The sequence below is a fragment of the Camelus bactrianus genome, chromosome 19, assembly GCF_048773025.1.
Source record: "Camelus bactrianus isolate YW-2024 breed Bactrian camel chromosome 19, ASM4877302v1, whole genome shotgun sequence".
In the NCBI taxonomy this organism is placed as follows: Eukaryota; Metazoa; Chordata; class Mammalia; order Artiodactyla; family Camelidae; genus Camelus; species Camelus bactrianus.
In genome coordinates this window covers 21,730,017-21,751,555 of record NC_133557.1, presented here as the reverse complement: position 1 = coordinate 21,751,555, position 21,539 = coordinate 21,730,017, and the positions used below count along the sequence as shown (strand labels likewise).

Genomic DNA, 21,539 nt, shown 5'->3' with positions numbered 1-21,539 from the left:
TACCGGAGGCCTGGAAAGGGAGGCACAGGGGGCCCCTATGGGGTCAGCGCTGGCTCAGGTCCAGGGTTCAACTCCCAAGGGAAGCAGTGAGCAGCAGGAGCTGGAGCGTCAGGAGGGAACAGGAGTGAGCTTGAAGTTTCCAGCCGAGGCAGAGCCAGGGAGCGGGAGGGTGCCACACTCTGAGAGGCCAGAGCATCATTGCTGGCCTCGGGGGACAGCCCAGATAGGGAGGAAGTGGCAGCCCTTCCCAGGCGCCCCTCAGAAGGCGCTCTGAGGACTCTGTCCTGAATCACTAATCCCAGAGGAGAGCAGATAACACCAAAGAGGGGTCTCCGTGGCAGGGTGGAAAGAGAGGCAGTGATGATGAGAAAAGAATGATGTGGAGCAAAAGCTGCTGGTGGAAGAGGGCTGGAGAAGGCAGGGGGGGCAGCGGAAGGGAGATAGGAATGACCGGGTTGAGTGGGGGGCAGGTAGAGAAGGGCCCAGGTGGTGGGAGGCTCTGCAGAAATGGTGGTCTCTGACCTTGAATGTGCCCACCCTCTGGCGCAGCCTTTGTACTTATGTCTGTGTGTCCTGGAGGAGCCTCCCTTGTGTGCAGAGGGGGCATAGCTGAGCTGTTGGTTACAACTTTGTCACGGAAAGAAATCAACCAAGAAAGCCTACTGATGTGGGAAGTAATTAAATGATTCTGAAGCATCCCTGCCCTGGAGGAGTCTGGAACAGACAAGGGCATCTGTGTCGAAAGCCATCAGGAAAGCTTAGGACAGAAGGCTGAGCGGGAAGAGCAAGTTGCAGGACTCCTTCAGGTCCCTACTCAGATGTCGCCTTCCTGGACCACCCTGGGTACAGGGGACCCCCCCAGGCCCCCCATCACCCATCATCACTGACGCGCCACACCTGTGTATATCACAGATTCACTGTTAATCATCCTCCCGTTTGAATACAGGCCCATGAAGGCAGGAACGTGGGTCAGTCCTGTTCACCGCTGCGTTTGTTGGATGAAGAACGAATACGCACAGCGCGATGGGATTAATATAATTAGAGGCATAAAGCAATAGTGTAACACACGTAACAACACATCCGAAAAGATACTTCCCAGTGGGGGACAAAAGGGGACCCAGATTAGGAGTGAGGATGAGTCAAAGGAAATGGCTCTGTTTGTGGGGTTTTAATTTTCACAAGGAAAATGCAGACATACGATTCTTGAGGGGTAATGGCTGACACGCATTCAGAGGGCATCATGCTTCAGATACTGTTGGAATTGTTGTTACCTGAATTAACTCAACGTGTCTCTCACCAGAGCCTACAAAGTGTGTGCTGTTGCTACTCCCAGTCATCAGATGAGGAAACTGAGGCACAGAGAGGCCAAGGAAGCAGCCCACCCAGCTAGTAATGGATACGTTCAGGATTCATACCCAGGCCGTCTGGCTTCAAAATCCATTCTCTAAGCTACAGCCCATGAGTTAAGCCCAGCCTGCCAGCTGTTTTGCTGTAGCCCTTGAGCTGAGAATGGTTTTTACATCTCTGCCTAGCTGAAAAAAAGTCAGAAGAGCCATTTTCATGACACGTGAAAATGATATGAAATTCAAATTTTGGTGTGCACAGATAAAATTTTACCGCAGCCCAGACCTGCCCATTCATTTATGCAGTGGCTGCCCTTGAGCTGCAGTGGCAGTAATGAGTGATTGTCACTGAGGCTTCTGGCCCGCTAAGCCTCTCTTATTTATCATCCTGCCTTTTGCAGAAAAGGTTTCTTGATACCTGCTGTAAGCCACCAGCTAGTCCTCCCATTAATATTTTTCTCTGGGGGAAAAATATTTAAAATAAAAAAGATGGACCAGACAAAAAACACGAAGGCCTGAGCTCTAGCTCTGAGTGAACCGCCTGTCAGTTTTGCCACCTCGGTTTCCCCACCTGTAAAATGGGTGTAGTGTGCACTTCACGAAGTTGCCGTGAAGGTCGGTTGAGCACATGTCTGCTAACAGTACGAGCTGGTGTTCATTGTGGGTTCTCTCAGCACCAGGCTCCTTGCTGAAGACTTTGTTCACTTAGCAAGACCATGTCAAGTGCTCACGTCACCGTCTGAAGAAAGGACTGTTACTGGGCCCATTTTTTGAGGTATAAAAACTGCGGTGCGGAGAGGCAGTGGTTTGCCCACAGGTAGCAGGTGATAAAGCTGGAACTGGAACCCGGTGTTTCTGACACCAGAGCTCTCTGCCATCGTAAAACAGTTGCTTTTTAGGGGGTGTGACTCTCTTTTAAACCCAAACTGCTGCAGCGGCCCCCAAGGGAGAGGGTCAGCATCCAGACTGGGAATGAAAGTAAGACAGACCCGCTCCCAGGGAGCCAGCAGCTCAGGACGGGAGACCCTTTGTCACACCAGGCTGACTTGACAAGTTAAGGAAAATATCAAGAAGCAGGTCTGGGGGCTGCCCCCTGGGGCGGAGACGACCTCTGCTCCTTGCTCCTTCCCCACCCACCCTCCCGCCAGCTGTCAGGGAGCAAAGCCATGGGTTCCCTGGCAAAGCCTAAAAGCTGTTGGGTGATGCTCACGTCAGGCTTCCCAAGAAGAACATTTAGTCCAAGGCGCTAGGGGACTCTGATCTGGGCAGATGTCCTGTGACATCCAGAGGTGATCTGTCTTATCTCACCCAAGTTCAGCAAGAGGCAGAATGTCTGGCTTCCATGGGGCCACAGTGTGAGCAACTGCCAGCAGGCACCCGTGGAAGACACATTTCTCCCAGATCTGGAGAGGAGGAGGAGCTCCGTCTCAGCCACACCCCCTTTTGTCCTTGGCTGCTCAGCCTCTCACCTCCATCCCTCTCCAGTCCACCTGCTGCCTTCTCACCTGTCTGACGGGAAGGCTGTTCCACGCCCTGCACCGTGAGTGCTAAGGGGACAGGGACCCGCAGCCACATCCCCAGCCCCAGCAGGGAGCCCAGCACCCAGGGGACAGCGAGCTCAGAAGTAATCACTTCAGCAACAGAAACGGCGGCGAAGGCCAAGCCTGGGAACGAAGCAGGGAGACCCAGAAGCCCACGTGTCGCTGAGTCCCGGTCCCCAGGAGCAGCGCACACGCTCCCTCTCCTCCATCCCAAGAACTCCTACTGTTAAATGATCGCTCGAGGAAGACAACACTTTCACCCAGAGCCACAGGCTGGGAGTCTCCTCCGATGCACCGCAGTTCCTCTTGGCTAACCGGCCAGACTGTCAGTGGAGGTCAGGATGGAGAGGGAAGGTGGGGGACGTGCCTTCCTGGGTGTCCATCAGGGTGTCCTCGCCCCTGGCTGTCTTCCAGCTGTGACTGCTGAACTCTGGGCAGGAGCAAAATCCCCAGAACCCTGGCATCACCACGCCCCTGCACAGGTGTGGCCAGGAGCGCACCAGGGGGAGGTCAGGCTCCTGAATGCCCAGGTGCGCCCGCCTCACCTGGAAGCAGGGAGTGGGCCTGGCTCAGGGCCAGAGGGAGGCAGAGGGTGACTTCCTCGTGACCTGTGAGCCAATCTCCAGGTTCTAGAAAATTCACCTTTTGCCCTGAGTCATCCTCCCCCCTGCCTCCCCCTTCCTGTTAACAACTTCGAATCTCTAATGCCTTCCTCCTGGCTGACCCCAGGCACCACAGACGGAACCTCTCAAGGACTGAACTCTGCATTTCTGCCCTTGCCCCGACATTCTCTTTCTCCTGGATCCCTGTCTCTGTCCCAACCCCTCCTTTTCACCCAAGAGAACTTTGCACCATTTTTAGATCCATGACTAGTTACGGACTATTTCTAACACTTTTAGAGCGTGTCCGCAGCCATAGCAGCAGCTCTTTGATTTATGGAATGTGGAATCTCACGTTTATGTAATGGGTTCTACAGGGTCCCTTTACAAAAACTTTTCTTACTCCCCAAAGTTAATCATAAAATATATTCAAGGAAAAGTATGTAGGGTAGAAGGGACCTTCTCCCCTTTTCTCTTACTTGGTCCCCAGTTAGTCCTTTCATATCTTGTCCTTTTGGATCTTTCCTTGGTGCTCAGAAGCATATGAAGGTAGGGGTTTGGTTTCTCCTCTGCACCCTGCCCCCTACTCTCTCCCCACAAAAAAATAGAATCTTCTGGGGCTTGACTCTAAAGCTTGCTCCTTCCGTTAGCAGTGTTTCTGGGACAACTTTCCACCTCTGTAACTGTAGATCTACTGCCCTTTGAATGAACGCACACATGAAAGCAGTGCCAGTCCATTGGTCACCTTCCCACTGCAGGTCGCCGTGATGCAGTGACCATCCGTGTGCACGCAGGCACAGGGGACAAGTGTCCCCGGAGGCGTGTGTCTGTACGTGCACAGGTACACCTGGAGTGTGTGTGTATTTTGTGCAGCTCACTTCAGGGTAGAAGCAGTAGCCATTCACCTTTTCATTTTTTCTCTAAAATAATATCTCCTTTTGAAAGTGATAATTTTCGTCAGAGCTGCTGTCTAAGAAGCAGAGGGTAAAAGAACTCGTTACCTTCCAGAGAAATCAGCAGCTAAAGATGTACCAAGTTCAGGAAGAGTTGAGGCAAAGCCCAGCTTCTTAGCTGAGCTTTTAAAGCCCTCATTTCCTGTCCATCATTTTTTCCCCAACTCTTCTCTCCTCCTGGCCTGTGTCTGAGCAGATCTCACTTTTCTGGAGATGCTACTACGTGCCTGTGTTTGTGTTACTCCTTTGATTGTCCCTGCATTGTACCTGCTAACAGCTCAGTCTCTTTCTGTTCCTTGAATACATGGCAAGCTCATTCCTGTCTTTGTATTTTCTATTCCCTCTGCCTGGAACACTTCCTCTTGATCAGTGATTCTCAACCCTGGCTACACATTGGAATCCCCTGGGGAGCTTTTAAAATGTCCAGTGCCCAGCCTGAACTAGGAACCAGTTAAACCAGAATGTCTGGAAGTGGGCCCAGGCATCAGTAAAGCTCCCCCCAAGGATTCCAGCAGCAGCTGTGAGTAAGCTCCAGTGATGCGGACATCCCCATGCCCAGCTCCTTCTCATACTCGGGTCTCAGCTCAGATGGCACCTCCTCAGAGAGGCCCTCCCTGATTGCTGCGGCTAATATATTCCCCCCGCCCTAGCTCCCAGTTACTCTGTCTCACTTCCTCCTTCTGTCACACCTCATCTTGGGTCTTTGTTCAGATGTGTATCTGTTCCTGCCTCCAGCTCAGACCCTCCGGGAAGGCAGGGATGTATCCACCCTGCACAGTGGAATCCCTGGAGCCTTGAAAAGACCTGAGGCTTAGAGACAAAGCTCAGGAGGCCGGGCTGCAACATTTATCAGCTGGGTGACACTGGGTAATTCACTTAACTTCTCTGGGCCTTCATTTCCTGTTCCAGATGACAGGGATTACCTGCTCTCTGCGGTTATGTGAGAATTAACACCATAAGGACTCAATAATGTTAGCCGGTCCTTTTTAATAACTGTCATGGATGAGTGACAAATTGCAGTTCTCCTCTGGTCCCTCCAACCCCTTCAATGCCTTTTTTCTCCATTGTGGGTGACGTCCTGTGACATTCCCCGTGTTTTACTTGCTTAGTTATTGCCTGTCTGTACCTGGACCTTCGGCGCCACATGGGCAGGGATTGTCTTGGTCGCTGCTGTGTCCCCGACACCCGGCTCCTCACGCCTTCTCCTGTCTCTCCCCACCCCCAGGACTACCTGACAGACCTGATCACCAACGACAGCGTGAGCTTCTTCCGCACGTCCAAGAAGATGTACCCGCACAGGCCCGTCCTCATGGTCATCAGCCACGCAGCCCCCCACGGCCCCGAGGACTCGGCCCCCCAGTACTCACGCCTCTTCCCCAACGCGTCCCAGCACATGTAAGCTTCCGGCAGCACGAAGGCGGGAGGGGCAGGTTCGGTCACAGTGATAACAGTGACAGAGGCAGGGCTGCACCTTCTCTCGGGTCCTCCCACTTCAAGAACCCAGGGACAGACAGCTGATCTGTGGGGAAACCGGGACACAAATCCAGTAATAACAGCCCAGAGCAGGTGGCAAGAGTTTTTAACTTGGGACCCACATCCTCCCACTAAGAGGTCTGTGGCTAGAAGTGCACTTCAGTGTAAGTTTCCTTTGCAGTCCTATGTATTTTATTTGATGCATTTTAAAACATTCTTTTGAAAAGGGGCCCCTAGTTGCATCAGATCGCTAATATACCCACTGCCTTATTAAGCTGTTGAGTCCATGGCGGGCTCTGTGCTAAGCCTTTTGCAGCACCGCGTGTCCCTGAATATTCCCGGTGACCCTTGATGTATTAGTTATCTGTTGCCACGTAACAGGTTACCCTGAAATCGAGCCACTTTAAACACCGACACGTATTATCTGACAGTGTCTGTGAGTCAGAAACCTGGGAGCAGCCTGTCTGGAAGGTTCTATCTAGCTCAGGGCCTCCCCAGGGTGTCATCGAGGTGTCAGCTGGGGCTGCAGCCACATGGCTGCCCTTGACCAGCAGGTCTCTCCTAGGGTTGATGAGCATCCCCACAGCCTAGTAGCTGGCTTCCTCCAGAGCAAAAGATCCGAGGGAGAGGGAGGGGGAGTCGGGGGCAGGGCGAGATGGAAGTCTCGGTCTTACAGCCTGATCTCAAAGTGATGCGCCGTCTTTGACTGCCATGCTGTATGGGTCGCATGGGCCAGGGCTCCTGCAGTGTGGGAGGGGGTTACACAAGTGTGTGACTGCCAGGAAATGGGATCTGTTGAGAACTCTCTTGGAGCACACTTGATCCCCCATTTTACAGATGAGAATGCTGAGGCACAGAAAGAGGAGGTAACTTCCCTTAGGCCACCCAGCTGGCAAATGGCAGAGCTCAGATTCAAATCCGACCCCCGTTCCCACCTCCCATCTCTCTGCCCACCCCTCCGGTCCTCCTCCTCCCTTCAGCTGGCTAGTAAATCTTTCTGGAAAGTTCTGGTTTTCTCTGCCTCAGACCACCTCCTGCTGAGCCATGGTACTCAGCAGCCCTTGCTGTGACATTGGAGCGACAAGGACAGGGCAATTTGGAGTCTGCCTGAATATTCCGGGTGTTTAATTTTCATTACAGTCAGAATGCGTTGCCCTCCTCACCCCTCTGGCTGTGATTACTTTCTGACAGCGCCCAAAACGGCTCAGAGAGGATAAGGCATCGTGTTAACCTTCTGATCCCCTGGTCTTTGGAGGGGAGGAGGGTTAGACAGAAAATGATACACCCCGGTCTCCTCCTGTCTGAGATGCCGGCCTCCCCCACCCCGCCCACAGCTCACCTTGGCCGGCATGGAGGCACGGCCAACTCAGTCCCACCCGAGGGAGGAGCCATGCGGTGGGGTGAAGTATGCTTTGCTTCTGCAGCTTCTCCAGAAGAGGGGCTAGCACGCCCCCTCCCCACCGCAGCCTCGGAGTTTCGTGATGAGATTGTTTGACGTCGCCTGCTCATTTATTTTCTCTTTGAAATGAAAATTACAGAAATTGAACATGAGCCACGCCTGCTATGTTCACCCAGAGCACCCCCTCCTTGCCTTATTAGGGGTGTGTTTGGAAAGCTCTCTTATCTCTGGGGTGTAATCATTTCCAAAATAAAACCAAAAAACCAGAAAGTTCTGCAGCTGGGATGTTTAATTATGACAGTCAAGGGGGCTGAGAAGGGGACAGCCTTCAGGTCGGAGTTCCAGATCTTTCTACTGGGAGGCTCCTGTCAGAGATTCTCACCCCGTCAAGCCTTGGGCCATGTTCTTGGGCTGAGTCTTGTGGGTTCTAACAAATGCTGCTTGAAGATGTGGACCCACTCCACATGCACATGCCCAGGGCACCAGCCACCCTCCCCAGCTCTGTACACACACAAAGATACAAACGGATACACACACACAGACACAAATACAGATAGATACACAGATACACAGATACAGATGCAAACACACAAAGATACAGATACATGCAGACACAAACACATACACACACATACAAATGCAAATACACAAAGAGATACACACAGATATACACACACATACACAAATGCACACAGATACACAGGACACACAGATACAGACGCACACACGAACACAAATAAATACACAGCTATCACACATATAGACACACAAAAATACACAAATGCACCTACAGACATATATACAAGCACATACACATACACAAAGATAAGATACATACACCCAGATACAGACAGACACACAAATACACACAGATACAAAGATACACACAGACACATACACACAAACACACAGACACACAGGTACGCAACACGTACACACGGAGACATACACGGACCCACAGACATACACAGAGAGGCGTGCGCACAGACACACAGACACACATCCGCAACCCCCGGAGCTTCCTTGGAAGTGTGGCATCTGACTGTGTTCTCGGCCTCTCCTTTCGTCCCCCGTGGGAGCCAGGCCCCGGGCTCACGTCCTTGGGGTGGGGGTGGGGTGGGGGGTTCCTGCCTCGTGGCAAAGTCACCCTCCCACGCCCCCAGCCCCAGCGGAAGAGAGGGGGTGTGATCCTTCAGGCCCCTGGGGAACAATCAGACATTCCTCGGATTCTTGAGGAGGTGAGGGTTTCAACTCTTTGTTTAGCAGGCAGCTGGGTTCCTGTGAAAACGTGACACCTTGGGGGCCCAGGGGGAGGAGGGGACCCTGGCCTCAAGCAGGCATAGAGCCAGCCAGCCTGGGCTCCAGGCGGGACCCCAGACTCCACAGCCTCCCAGCTCCAGAAGCCGTCTCCAGAGAAAGGGCTTCAGAAATCAGACTTGGCAAACGCACCCCTCCCTGTTCTCCAGGGCAGACACCAGCCCGGTAGAATCTAATAGATTCAGGGACGATTGCTCAAAATTGCATCCTGAATCCGGGCTCCTTGGGCCACGGGAACCACGTTCCAAGCTGCCAAACAGCCGTGAGGGCATCTCTTTGTGCAGCGCCGCCCCGCCCAGTGGGGGAGGCGGCGAGGGGAGGTGAGCTTGTTCCTGGGGGTGTTCTGCACACGGTCAGGCCCTGCGCCGGCCCCTGGCAGCCAGGAGCGTTTCTTGTAATCAAAGGAGGCCGTGGGCCTGGTTGGATTTAGCGGCAGGAGATCAGCCAGAAACTCAAAGCAAAGTCCAGAAGGAATCTTGTGACTCACCCCCACTCGGCACAGACACGGTCTCCGTGACTGTCAGGCCGCCACAGTGTGCTTCCTTCTGCCCCAGGAGCCTTCTGATGTTGGGGGGCTGAGGTCCTGCTGTGGCAGGCGAGATGGAGGGGAGTTTGGGGTGCTCTTTGACAGGCCCGCTCTCCTCTCCTGCAAGCCCCACAGCGTTTGCCCCCTTAATAGCCATCTTGAAAAGCTTTTTGTCTTCAAGCCCTGGAAACCCAACCTTTATTTACAGCTTTGCCTGGGGACAGGGGTAAGCTCTGAGGGGAAGCCAGCTCCCAGGCCCAGTGTGACGGGTGCCCCTGCTTTGTGGGGTTTTATAACACATGCGCCCTGGCCACCCCGACCCTCTCCTGGAGCTCAGGTCCCAGCTTTGCCTTTAGCACGGTCGTCCCCTCACTGTGCCTCCATGTCCCCACTTCTCACACAAAGAGAATAAAAGCAGCGCCAGCTCCCGGGACTATTACGTGTATTAAATGATGATGGGGCAAACCCAAGTGTGCCCAGCGCACGGCGCATGCTCAGTAGGGGTCCAGGGTTATCGTGTTCATTTATCTTTGTCATCACACTGGACCGTGCAGCAAAAGTCATGGGAGTCCAGCGGCTCCACTGTCCACTCTGTGACACCGTGGGCAGGTCCTCGAACTCCTCTGACCCTCTGTTTCCTCTTTTGTACATGGGAGTAAACCACACAGGAAGAATAATTGTGACAACTAAGTCATAGACTGTGGCATGTCCCAAAGGTACACATCCAGGCACCGTCCTCACAGGTTTGGCCGTACGTGCCTGTATGAACCTAAGTTTTAAACTAATTTTCCTTTTTTTTTAAACCTAAAATTTATTGCAAAAGGAAATGCTGTAGTCACACCTTACTTAACTGCAATAACTGTCACTTACCATCTACCCAAGGTAAGTGAAAAAATAAATGCAGTGCTAGTAAATTAGAATTGGGGGCTGTGCCTGTGGGGGGCTCTGAACATGATCCTCCCTCCTTCTTTATAAGGGGGATGAGCAGATCCCAGACGGGTGTTGAAAAGAGCCCGGCACAGGCCGAGACCTTGGCCTTGATGTGATGGGTGGGCCGGGAGGACGTTCTCGCTTTGGGGTTCCAGGTCTTCCTGTGTGCACACCCCACACGGAGAGACGCTGACCTGGTGTGCAACAGGGCCCCAACACACCAGCCTCCTGACAGCGGGAGCTGCACCCTGGGCTGTGGCGCCCGACCCCGCCGAGGGTGGGGGATCTGGAGGGCTGGGCCCCAACACCCCCGCCCCCGCCTGACTGCTGTGTGCCTGCCCGCCAGCACGCCGAGCTACAACTATGCGCCCAACCCCGACAAGCACTGGATCATGCGCTACACGGGGCCCATGAAGCCCATCCACATGGAGTTCACCAACATGCTGCAGCGGAAGCGCCTGCAGACCCTCATGTCCGTGGACGACTCCATGGAGACGGTAGGCCACCCTCCTCCTGGGCGTCTCCCGAGCCCCATGGCCGCGCCAGGCCGGCCACCTCCCTGCCCTCCTTCCCCCCCACCCCCACCCCTCAGCATTGCCAGCTGGCGAGGAATGGAAACAGAGGCAGAATGAGAAGGCCCCACCTGAGGCCGGGGATACAACTTTGAGCAATGCGGACGAACCCCCATGCCCCACAACCTGCATTCCAGCTCCGTGCTGTTCAATACCGTAGCCGCAGGTGGCCAGGGACATATTTTAGCAGCTGTATGGAGGTATAATTCACATACCACACGGCTCACCCAATTCACGGGTACGTTTCAGTGGTTTTAATGTATCCACGGGGTTGCGTGGTCATCACCGCAGTCGATCTTGGAAGAGTTCCGTTACCCCAAAAGGAGACCCCGCAGCCCTTGGCCATCAGCCCGGCTCCCCTCCCCCACACTCATCACCCTCGTGTCTCTGGATTTGCCTCTTCTGGATATTTCATATAAAAGGAATCCTACGCCATGTGGGTGTTTGCTTCTGGCTCCTTTCACCGCTTGTGATATTGTCAAGGTTCATCCAGGTTGGGAGCACGTGTCAGTGCTTCCTTCCTTTTTTTTTTTTTTAATTGCTGAATTACGGAGTGGGCCGGGCACACGCTGCTCAGCGCCCCTCCCCGCACCCTCACCGCCTCGCCTGCCTTTCAGATTTACAACATGCTGGTGGAGACGGGCGAGCTAGACAACACATACATCGTGTATACCGCCGACCACGGCTACCACATCGGCCAGTTCGGCCTGGTGAAAGGGAAGTCCATGCCGTACGAGTTCGACATCAGGGTCCCGTTCTACGTGAGAGGCCCCAACGTGGAGGCCGGCTCGCTGTAAGTGCACACCCCCAACCCCAGGCGCCCCAAAGTCCCAGGGAGGCCTCGGGGCTCCGCTGGCTCCCAGATGGGCAAGAAGCAGACAGTCAGCCAGCAGCCCCCAGCCGCTGCCCCGGGCGGCACACGATTTGGGCAGGTGATCCTCGGTGCCACACGGAACGGCAGTGATGTCACCCAGGTGGGTGCTGATGTGACGTCCACCCCTCTGGCGGGAGAGGAGAGGCCAGGAGCTGTTAGCACCTGTGCAGGTTGGTTGTGGTGGGCACTGTGTCAGGGAATCAGGGGGCTGGACTCTGTGTGTGTCACCACCAGGGCATAGGGAGGCCACCTCGATTTCTGTCTAGCCTAAGCAGTCCTCAGACTGGGGTTGTCAGGGAGGAACCTGCCACCTGGACCCAGGCAGCATTATCCGCTGAGATCAGCTGAGCCTCTGAGGGAAACAGCCTCCCCCATCCTTCCTTGAGGGCCGCGTGGCCCCTCCGCCAGCATTCCCCTGGGGTGAGGCTTTGAGATGCCACATTCTGGCAACAAAAATGCCATGTCTGGGGCAGGGAGAGGCAGAAAGGCTGGTGATCACAGTGGCAGCTTCCTCCAGTCAGCAGGGATGTGATGGAGACCAACACGCACGGTGTTTTGAAATGCAGACAAATCGCCGTTCAGGTGCTGGTTTGGCCCCGCTTTCATCCGAGCCCAGAGCCCGGATGGTGTCAGGAGCGCACGCAGGCGCACACGGTTCCTGCTCCTCCTGGAAGGGCGTCGGCATTGGCATCTTGGAACCAAGGTGTCCCCACCGCCTGGGACGCTGGGGTGGAAATTCCAGGAGGCAGGCCGAGTGAGCTGCAGCCCGGGCTCATCACTTCCTCTGCCGACCTCCCTGCCTGTCTGGATTTCAGGGTCCCCACCTATGATAAGGGCTGTAATATCATAGCTGTGCTTATACGGTGCCTACTCGTCAGGCTTTGGTCTAAGCACTTGACATCCAGGTGAGCGTCACAACAACCCTGTAAGGTAGGTGCTGTTGTTTAAGCCCAAGGAGACGGAGGCACAGGTTAAGTTGCCTGAGGTTACAGAGCGCTAAGGACAGATCCGAATTTGAAGGCAGGTAGTCGCTGCTCCTGTCTGCCTGCCACCCCTCACTGCCTCTCAGAAACCTTGAACAGCTCTGTAAATAGAATTTGACCCACTGAGGGCTCTACAAGCACTGAGATTGTGGGTCTGGTCAGCCTCAGTCTGTGATCTGGTTCTTAGGACCCAAAACCACAGTGAAAGAGAGTGCTAATGTGTGACTTGGAGCTGTCATCCAGGACTCTGTTGGTTGTAAGCAGAAATGACTCTCAAAATGAATACGGCAAATAAAATAAGACTTAAGGACTTCAGTTATTTTGGTAACTGGAAAATCCAAGGTTAGCTCTGGCTTCAGGTACAGCTGGATCCAGCAGCCATGCAGTGCCAACAGCAAGCTCTCATTTTCTATCTCTCAGCCCTGCTTCCTCTGAATTGGCTTCATTCTCAGGCCGGCTTTTCTCTCATGGTGGCAGGGTCACCATAGCCCCAGACTTGTAGCTGTCCAGTTTGGGAAACCAGTGGTTTGAACAGAAGCTCTCAGGCTGACTCTCACTGGCCTAACTTGGGTCATATGTCCATCCCTGAACCAATCACTGTAGCCAGGGCAGTGGACAACCTTGAGGGACCAGGCCAAGGACATCACATAGTGGAATCTGAATTGGGGTGGGGGGTGAGGGTAGGTAGTTCCTCCAGAATTGGATGCCTTTCCCACCAAGCAAGGCATGGGTGCTGGGTGGGAAAAGCAATTCTGTCCAATTCACCCAGACTGGGGGGAGCAGGACCCCCGAATGACCTTCAGCCAAGCCAGCTGCTGGCTTCCAACATCCACTCCCCCACCCTGCAGTCTTCTCCAGCTCCCTCCTCTTACCAGGTTGTCCTCAGACCTCTCGCTAGCCTTCAAGCCCCTCCACCACGCAGCTTCACCCACCTTCCTGGCCTTACCCCCGTAACCCCCCGGCACCCCTGGCTACTTGTCATAAGGCGCTGGGCTAGGGAGAGGGAAGAGGTGAAGGACATCGGAAACCCTAGGGCCCAGGCCCTGCCCCTCAGGGCGGGGGCGGCTAACAAGACAGTCATAGCCGCAGACTCACGTCCCCTCACCTGTGCCGTTTTCTGTCGGTCTGGCCCCCTCAGCGGGAGGGATCACATGAGGGTGTGAACACCAGGGCACGGGGATCAGTTAGTGTGTCAGGGGCCTCCTTGGTCCTCGTTGAGCAAAGAACTAAAGGTGGTAAGTGCGAGTGCTGGCTGGGGTCTGGAGGAAGAACATTCCAGGCAGAGGGGACAAGGGCAGGACTGAGGCCAGGGTGCTTGGCCTGTCTAGGAACAGCAAGGGGGCGAGGGTTTGCCTCAGAGGTTCAGAGAAGGGTCGGGGGCAGGTCCAGGGCTTGGGTGGCTCTTAAAAGAGGGTGTCCTTTGTCCTTTGTTCAGGTAGTGGGGGCAGGGAGGGCATTTCTGGCAGAAGAATCAGCCAAGTAGAGAAGCCAGGTGGGGCCTGTGGCTCCCAGCCCCTGAGGTGGTGTGGAGGATGCAGAAGGTAAGGGGTGGGGTTCAGCTGAATTGGGGACACAGAGGGGAGCACTGAGGGCCGAGGTCAGGAGAGTGATGCCCACCTTCAGGGCGTCAGCCCCTGGCGACCTCCATCCCTCCAGCCGCCCCTCTCCCAAGGGAGCCTGGGTCGCCTGCCTGGTGGCTGAGTCCTGGTCTCTCTGCCTCCCTCAGGAATCCCCACATCGTCCTCAACATCGACCTGGCCCCCACCATCCTGGACATCGCAGGGCTGGACATCCCTTCGGATATGGACGGGAAATCCATCCTCAAGCTGCTGGACACGGACCGGCCAGCCAATCGGTGAGGAGGGGCCAGACGTCCTGAACTGCATAAACTCAGGCCGAGCCATGTGGGTGTGAGGTGGGGTGTCTCCAAGGTTCTTGGACCCCATCCTGACCATTTACCTGCCGTGGGAGAGAAGGGAGCCTCCTCTCTAAGACTGCACCTTCCCAGGTGGAATATAGCCACGGAGACCAGTTAAGGACCCTCTCAGAGCTAAAATTGTGTAACACTTGAAAAAATAACAACACAGTAGGAGTTAAGACTAATTCAGCACATCCCGTAAGCCAGGCCTTATTCTGTGTGCTTTGCAGAGGATTTTATCATTTTGACCTTCACAATAACCCAGTGAGATAGAGTACAATGATTCCATTTTACCAGTTTGGAAATTGATCCCAGAGAAGTCAAGTGACTTGTCAGGGGTCTCTTGGGGGGTCTGGATCCAACCCTGGCCATTGAGACTCTAGGCAAGATATTACACTCTTAATTGCTGCACTCTGTGGCTCTCATGCTGGACGGTGTGGTGGGAGCATGTTCCTAGGTGTCCTGGAGACACAAAAAAAACTGGTGGTGAGCAAAAAACTGGTGGGAAGGTGAGCCCAGCCTGGTGGGGACGGGAAAGGGGAAGGACACAGTCACTGGTGCTGCAGCAGCGACATCTGGTGGCCAGCAGTGTAACTGCCAACCAAGTTCACGGCCCCAAGGTTGCAACCTCTGGCTTGTAACTCCTTGCAGCTCAGGTCTGTCCCTGATGGGCACTGTCTGTCCACGTCTGACTGTCCTGTAGGGGGGACCACCTCTGTCGAGCCTCCTCCCTCTGACTAGGAGGTTTATGAGCTGTAAGGGTACAAAATGGGCATGTTTTAGGGGACGGGAGCGCTGAGATGGGAGCCAGAACACCTGGGAGTCAGATGCAGGATGGAAGCTTCTTCCCTCAGCCCGAGTCCCCATCTGGGAAATGGAAATGATAGAGTTAAACTATTTGAAATGCACATTTAAATTACACAAATCCAACTATAAAGGATCAAAGGGGAAAAAATCCACCCGAAACACAGTGTAATTAACCCAAAGTCAGGACAGCCATTTCATCTGGGGCTGAACAGAAGAGGAATGGGCGTCTCCCAGCACTGGGGACACTGCTGGACTTCCTGGGACGACTGTGTGTGACTCAGAGCAGCTTTGACTTGGGTCGTTCCTGCCCCATGCACCTTCAGACCCGAGTCTCTGGGAAAATGCAGCTCTGCTCTGGGGAGTGTGCACACCCCCCACTCTCCCCGACTATCCCTGGGGTTGGTGCTGGCCCCGCGTACCATCCCTACTTCTGGGAGGGTGGGGCGACGTGTGAGCCCCCCCACATTGATGAGAAGATGGAAGTGTGCTTTTTTCCCCAGGTTTCACTTGAAAAAGAAGATGAGGGTCTGGCGGGACTCCTTCCTGGTGGAGAGAGGGTGAGTGCCGGGGGCTGGAGGAGCCGCCATGGGACATTTGGGCCAAGCCACACCCAGACAACCCCCGTCTGCCCCGTCCCTGCCAGGAAGCTCCTGGCAGCCCCACCTGCACCCGTGGCATTAAAGATCTCACCGTCCCGGGCAAGACAGAGAATGTTACTGTTCCTATGCCTCCTACCAGTGGCTGGGAATTTATGCCCACAGTCCCTGATACACAGGGAAGCCTGTTCTCTGCTCACGTGGTTGATACAGAATTTGCGTCTGGAGACCACGTGGACCCTTCAGACGTGTTCTGTCTTGCCTCTACAGTGACTTACATGTTCTTTAATTTATTGCCAACTCATGCAACTTGGGAGGATTCTTATAAAATTCTCATTTCTTAAGTCTCTTGACAATCAGAAGATGTGGTGACATGACGCCAGGGCTGAGCGGGGCCACGTGCTCCTCCAGGGCCAGCCCCGTGTCCATTCTTGCCCACAGCAAACTGCTCCACAAGAGGGACAGTGACAAGGTGGATGCTCAGGAGGAGAACTTCCTGCCCAAGTACCAGCGTGTGAAAGACCTGTGTCAGCGCGCCGAGTACCAGACTGCGTGTGAGCAGCTGGGGCAGGTAAGGACGCTCGGCCGGTGCCCTGGAGACGGGGGACAGTGCCCCTCCCGTGCTCCTTCCCTGCCAGCAGTCGCCCCTCCAAACCTCGGCCCCTGGGCCAGCGGAGCCAGCGAGGCCCGTGACACCCAGGGCGATGCCAGTGGTACAGGCGACACTCAGAAAGCCCTTTCGACCCTGCTCGTGCCAGAGGAAAAGTCCCCTGTGGGTGCACGTGTGTCTCGCTGCTCTGTGCCTCTTGCCCAGCTGCTCTGTGACAAAGACACAGCTGGCCTCTGCGCGGCCTTTATAAAGTTAGGTAACTTTCCGCTAGACTCACTCTCCCTGATCCTTTGCGGCTGGTTTTCCACTTACAGGAGTAGAAGGAAATTGCCTTTTTAAATAAGCAAATTTAAGTTTTAAAAAAGTGAATTGATTTCAAGAGAAAGGTTAAGGAAATTATAATCTGAGTAGGATTTAGAGGAAGCAGGAACTGTGACTGATGTTTGGGGAACAGGCTTTTTCTGAGGCCTAGAAAGGCAAGGCAGGCTCTGGAGAGGAGAGTGGAGGGGGCAGGGCCTTGTAAAGAGGGACCCGGGCAGGAGGCAAGATTCAAAGGGAGGGGGAGGGGACAGGCAGGGGGGTGGCCTGGTCTGGCCCCAGGAGAACAGGAAGTGCATCCCTGCCTCAGTCTGTGAGCTGGGGCTTTGAGCTCGTCCACGGTGGCTCAGGCTCACGCCCGTTTCACCAGTAAGAATGAGGGAAACTGGAGCCTCCGTACCCACTTCTCATCCCCGCCCTCCCCTCACAGACTGGGGGTCAGGCAGCCCCGGGGCTGAGGAAGGGCAGGTGTCAGCATCTTCAAAACAGATTATCCGGATGCACCATTTAGCCCAAAGGAAATAAGCACTGGGGGTGGGGTTCAGGGCCTAGACCAGCTGGGGAGGCATCGATCCATGGCCCCTGGACTTCCTGCTCTCGGGCCTCCAGGACCCCAGTCCCAGACGTCCACTCGCCTGGAGATGCCGTCCTGGCCCGGCTGACGGAGTCTCCTCCCGGTGCTGCTGCCCCAGCTTCGCTCATGCTGTGCCTTCTGGGCATGCCCTTCCATGCACATGAGCCATTCCCTCCACCTGGTGCTTCTCTTAGAGGGGCTCCCCGCAACAGCTCACGCTCAGCCATAGCGCATCACCCTGGGTACCATTTCTGTGCTCCTCCCACGGCGGACATCCCTCCATCTTGGATGGTCCCAGGCACAGAGCATGGGGAGCCGGGAGAGGAAAGTCTCTGGGGTGGATGGGGAAGGGCGGGGAAGGTGGCCGGTTTGGGGAAGGGGCCCAGCAGCCCAGGCCCGGGAGTCTGAGGGCCTGGCATATCTTGCAGAAGTGGCAGTGCGTGGAGGACGCCACAGGGAAGCTGAAGCTGCACAAATGCAAGGGGCCCGCGCGGCCCGGGGGCAGGGCCCTCTCCAACCTGGTGCCCAAGTACTACGCACCCGGCAACGAGGCCTGCGTCTGCGACGGTGGGAACGACCCGCTCGGCCTGGCCGGACGCCGCAAGAAGTTCTTCAAAAAGAGTAAGCATGGTGGGACAGGAGGGGAGGGACTGCACCCGGGAACCCTGTTCAAATTCAGACACTTAGCACAGGCCAGGTCTCGTTCCAGGAGCTGGGGACGCAGTGAAACCCCTCACCATCCACCCATCCTCCAAGGGGCAGAGAGTAATAAAGAAGGAAGACCACCAGATAGTGTGTCCTTGGGGCCAAGAAGAGCAGGAGCGTAAAGAGAAAGAGGGAGAGAGGGACCACCGGGGCCCAGGGCGCAGGGTCTCAGAGCGCAGTGGGGGCCTCCCTGAGACTAGCAGCCCCTGGGAGGTTTTGAGCAGAGGAGCCGGGGTCAGATAGTGTTTTCAGAGGATCCCTCCAGCTGCATTTCAGGCCCTGGATGGGGGCACTTGCAAGGCAGCAAAAAATTTCAAGTCCCCAACCTGCAGGTTCCCAGCGGAGGTCCGGCAAGGCATGGCTCTGCCTCCTCCTTTCAGCCCTTACGTCTGTTTAGCATCACGTTTGCAACATTTTGTACCTCTGTGTGGTGATTTCTCTGTGTAAGACAGCTCCCAAGGTGGTGCTGACATCCTGTGTAGTGTCCCCAAGCCCAGGACGGCCGTGATGTGTCCCACAGAGGGGACACGTGGCTAAGCTTCCTTCAGTGATGCAGCTGCCGCCCTGAGTTCAATGCTAGTGAATCAACATAGGCATCAAATCAGGCGTCTTTAGACAGAAGTAATGGAACACACTTAAAATGAGATGTTGTACTGACGGGTCAGTGCGGGACCCGAGGCCCGCGGGGACCTGACCCGTGTTTCCTCCAGGAGCACTGGTTCTGTATTCGCTCACTCGGCATGCGCAATGACTTTATAGAACAGCCACCTCGAGTGACAGGCATGGGCTGTTCAACTGACCCTTGAACAACATGGGTTTGAACTGTGGGGGTCCACTTATATGCGAATACTTTTCCATTAAATACAACAGTGCTACGCAGTCTGTGTTTAGTTGAATCCACGGACGCAGAGAAACCACGGCTACCAGGGGCCAGTTGTAAGTTACACACATGTACCTCCGCGTCATTCAAGGGTCAGCAATACTTTGGAGGGAGGAAGAGCTCCCTGCACCATCCCAGTGATGCCTTAGCCTCACCCCTCCCCCTAGCAGGGGCTGAAGGAGGACAGAAGGTTAGAAGGCCAGCAAGCAGGGGCTGGGGGTTAGGGGAGCCCTCAAGACCTGGCTGCAAGACTCAGCTGTCACACTGAGGCGATCGCAGCCCCGTCCTAAGGGCCAGCTCTCCTGGGCTGAACGCTCCCCGCCGAACATTCACACGAGGATGCACCTGGGCTTTGAAAACACTCGGGCCGGCTGCTGAGTGCTGGGACTCGGTCTCAGCGAGACCTGGTCATCGGGCTAGAATGTTCCCCCCAGAGCTGGGCAATTGTCCGGGTCACTCTAGCTCCCAATCCAACAACAGCTAAAGCCTAAGGAGACATTTTTGTTCTGTTCTTTTAAATTGTGGTACAATATGCATTATGTAACATTTAGCATCTTAACCATTTCGACTGTAGAGTTCAGTGGCTTTAAGTGCATTGACACTGCTGTGCAACCATCACCACCACCCGTCTCCAGAGCTCTCTTCATCTGGCCGCCCTGAAACTCTGGACCCATTAAACAACCGCCCTTCATCCCGCCCCCGGCAGCCAGCCTTCCACGTTCTATGAACTTGACTGCTCTAGATACTTCCTATAAGCAGAGTAGTGCAGTATTTCTCCTCTCATATCTGGCTTATTTCTTGCATCTGGCCTTGGCTTAGTGTCCTCACAAGTCATCCATGTTGGAGCCTGTGTCAGAATTCCGTCCTTTTTAAGGTTGAATGAGATTCCCTTGTAGCCTAACTAGAGATTATGTGTCCAGCGGCAGGCTCAGCGGCCTCCTGGGCTCCTCTGGTCCCTCCAGCCTTGGCAGAGGGCGCCTTCGGTACAGAGCAGGTGCAGCGTCTCTGCCAAGACCCGGCTCCTGCCTGCAGCGGCCCTTCCCAGTGGTCGTTCCCCTGTTACTGTTCCTCACAAGCTGATTAGTAACTACTCAGCTAATCTGTTTTTAGCCGAATAAAATGATTGGTTTCCATGCTGAATTACACAGCTAACATCTTGCTTCAGCACATGGCACAGTGGAGAATCTTTAAATAATAAGAGAACTTGAGACTCAGTTAAGCTTTCTTTTTTTTTTTTCTTCCTATTAATGTTCAGAGGAAAGAAAAATGCACCAAAATAGCTGAGATTCAGCTCAACCCATGCCCTCCTGAGGCCCCCCTCTCTCCTGGGAGTGTGGCGAGGGGGGCTCCTTCTGGCAGGAGAGGCTGGTCCACACAGCAGCCTGGGAGACTCGGGCCCCATCGCCTGGCCCTGCGTTCTTCCTCCTGCAAGTGCCTTTTCTTCTTTTTCTCCTCCTCCTTGTCGGTTTACAATGTTGTGTTAGTTTCTGGTGTACAGCACAGTGATTCAGTTATACATATATACACACATTTTTTTCCATCATAGGCTATTACAAGGTATTGAACATAGTTCCCTGTGCTGTACTGTAGGACCGTGTTGTTTAGCTCTTTTATATTAGTAGTATGTATCTACTAATCCCAAACTCCTAATTTATGTCCCTCCTTTCTGAGCAAGCAGCCTAGAGCAGGGGTTCTCTACTGGGGGTGATTTTGCCCCCCAGGGACGCTCGGCCGTGTGAAGACGTTGCCGGCTGTCGTAACTGTGTGTGATGGGTGGCGGGAGGATGCTGCCGGCATCCAGTAGGTGGAAGTGATGGATGCTGCTAAACATCCTGCGATGTTCAGGTCAGTCTCCCACGGCCAAGGTTTATCTGGCCCCAGAGTGTCACCAGTTTTGAGGTTGAGACGTTGTGGCCTCCAGTAGCTCAGACCCTGGCTCGCCTGGGTCCACTGGGATGCCGGCTGTGGGGTGAGGAAGCAGGGCAGAGTGGCCAACCCAGAGCAGAGGAGAGACCAGGACCTGGCGGAGGAGATGAGGACTGGGGAGGGCGGGCAGAGGCCGGTCCAGGTGGCTAATGTTTACTCAGTCTCCCAGCAAATCTGCAAGCCTGCCACATGTCAGCTGCCGAGGTTACACTTGAACTCGAGAGACCTCGTCGCCAGTCAGACCTCACTGGAGAGACTGGGTGTCAGCAAGTTAACAAGGTGGGAAGATGACTTCTCCTGACGGAAAATGCTTGGAGGAACCGAAACAGTGGCATGACCAGGTGGAGAGGGGCGGAGCTCTGGAATTTTTGGCCGGTTGACATTTAAATGAACGCCGAGCATGGAGAAGGAACAGGCCTTGTGACTGGCCGGAGAGGAAGTGCTCTAAGTCAGGGAAGAGGAAGCAGGAGTTCCAGTGGGTCCCAGCCCCAGAAAGCACAAGGATGTCACAGTTGCCAAGTCCCTAACCCCAGAGCAGCAGCTGGATGCCGGCTTCCAGGTGCTGAGGTATTTACCAGGTCTGTTTCATACCATCCTCCAGAGAGCCCTGGAATGCACGTACCGTTATGAGAACACTGCTGTTCAGAAATTAAGTACATTTCCTGGGCATTTGCCCAGGGTTTGCATCCGAGCGA

At 54.7% G+C, this 21,539-nt stretch overlaps 1 protein-coding gene across 4 annotated transcripts in view; it reads left to right on the top strand.

Moving 5' to 3' along the window:
* The window catches only part of SULF2 (sulfatase 2), a 109,672-nt gene that overhangs the window by 76,904 nt on the left and 11,229 nt on the right, over positions 1–21,539 (top strand). For all 4 annotated transcript variants that reach the window (XM_074347394.1, XM_074347396.1, XM_074347395.1 and 1 more), the window contains exons 5-11: positions 5,662–5,831; positions 10,428–10,578; positions 11,271–11,446; positions 14,237–14,365; positions 15,736–15,792; positions 16,273–16,402; positions 17,762–17,954. In XM_074347394.1, coding sequence (XP_074203495.1) covers positions 5,662–5,831; positions 10,428–10,578; positions 11,271–11,446; positions 14,237–14,365; positions 15,736–15,792; positions 16,273–16,402; positions 17,762–17,954 — 1,006 coding nt within the window. The remainder of the gene's footprint in view (positions 1–5,661; positions 5,832–10,427; positions 10,579–11,270; positions 11,447–14,236; positions 14,366–15,735; positions 15,793–16,272; positions 16,403–17,761; positions 17,955–21,539) is intronic.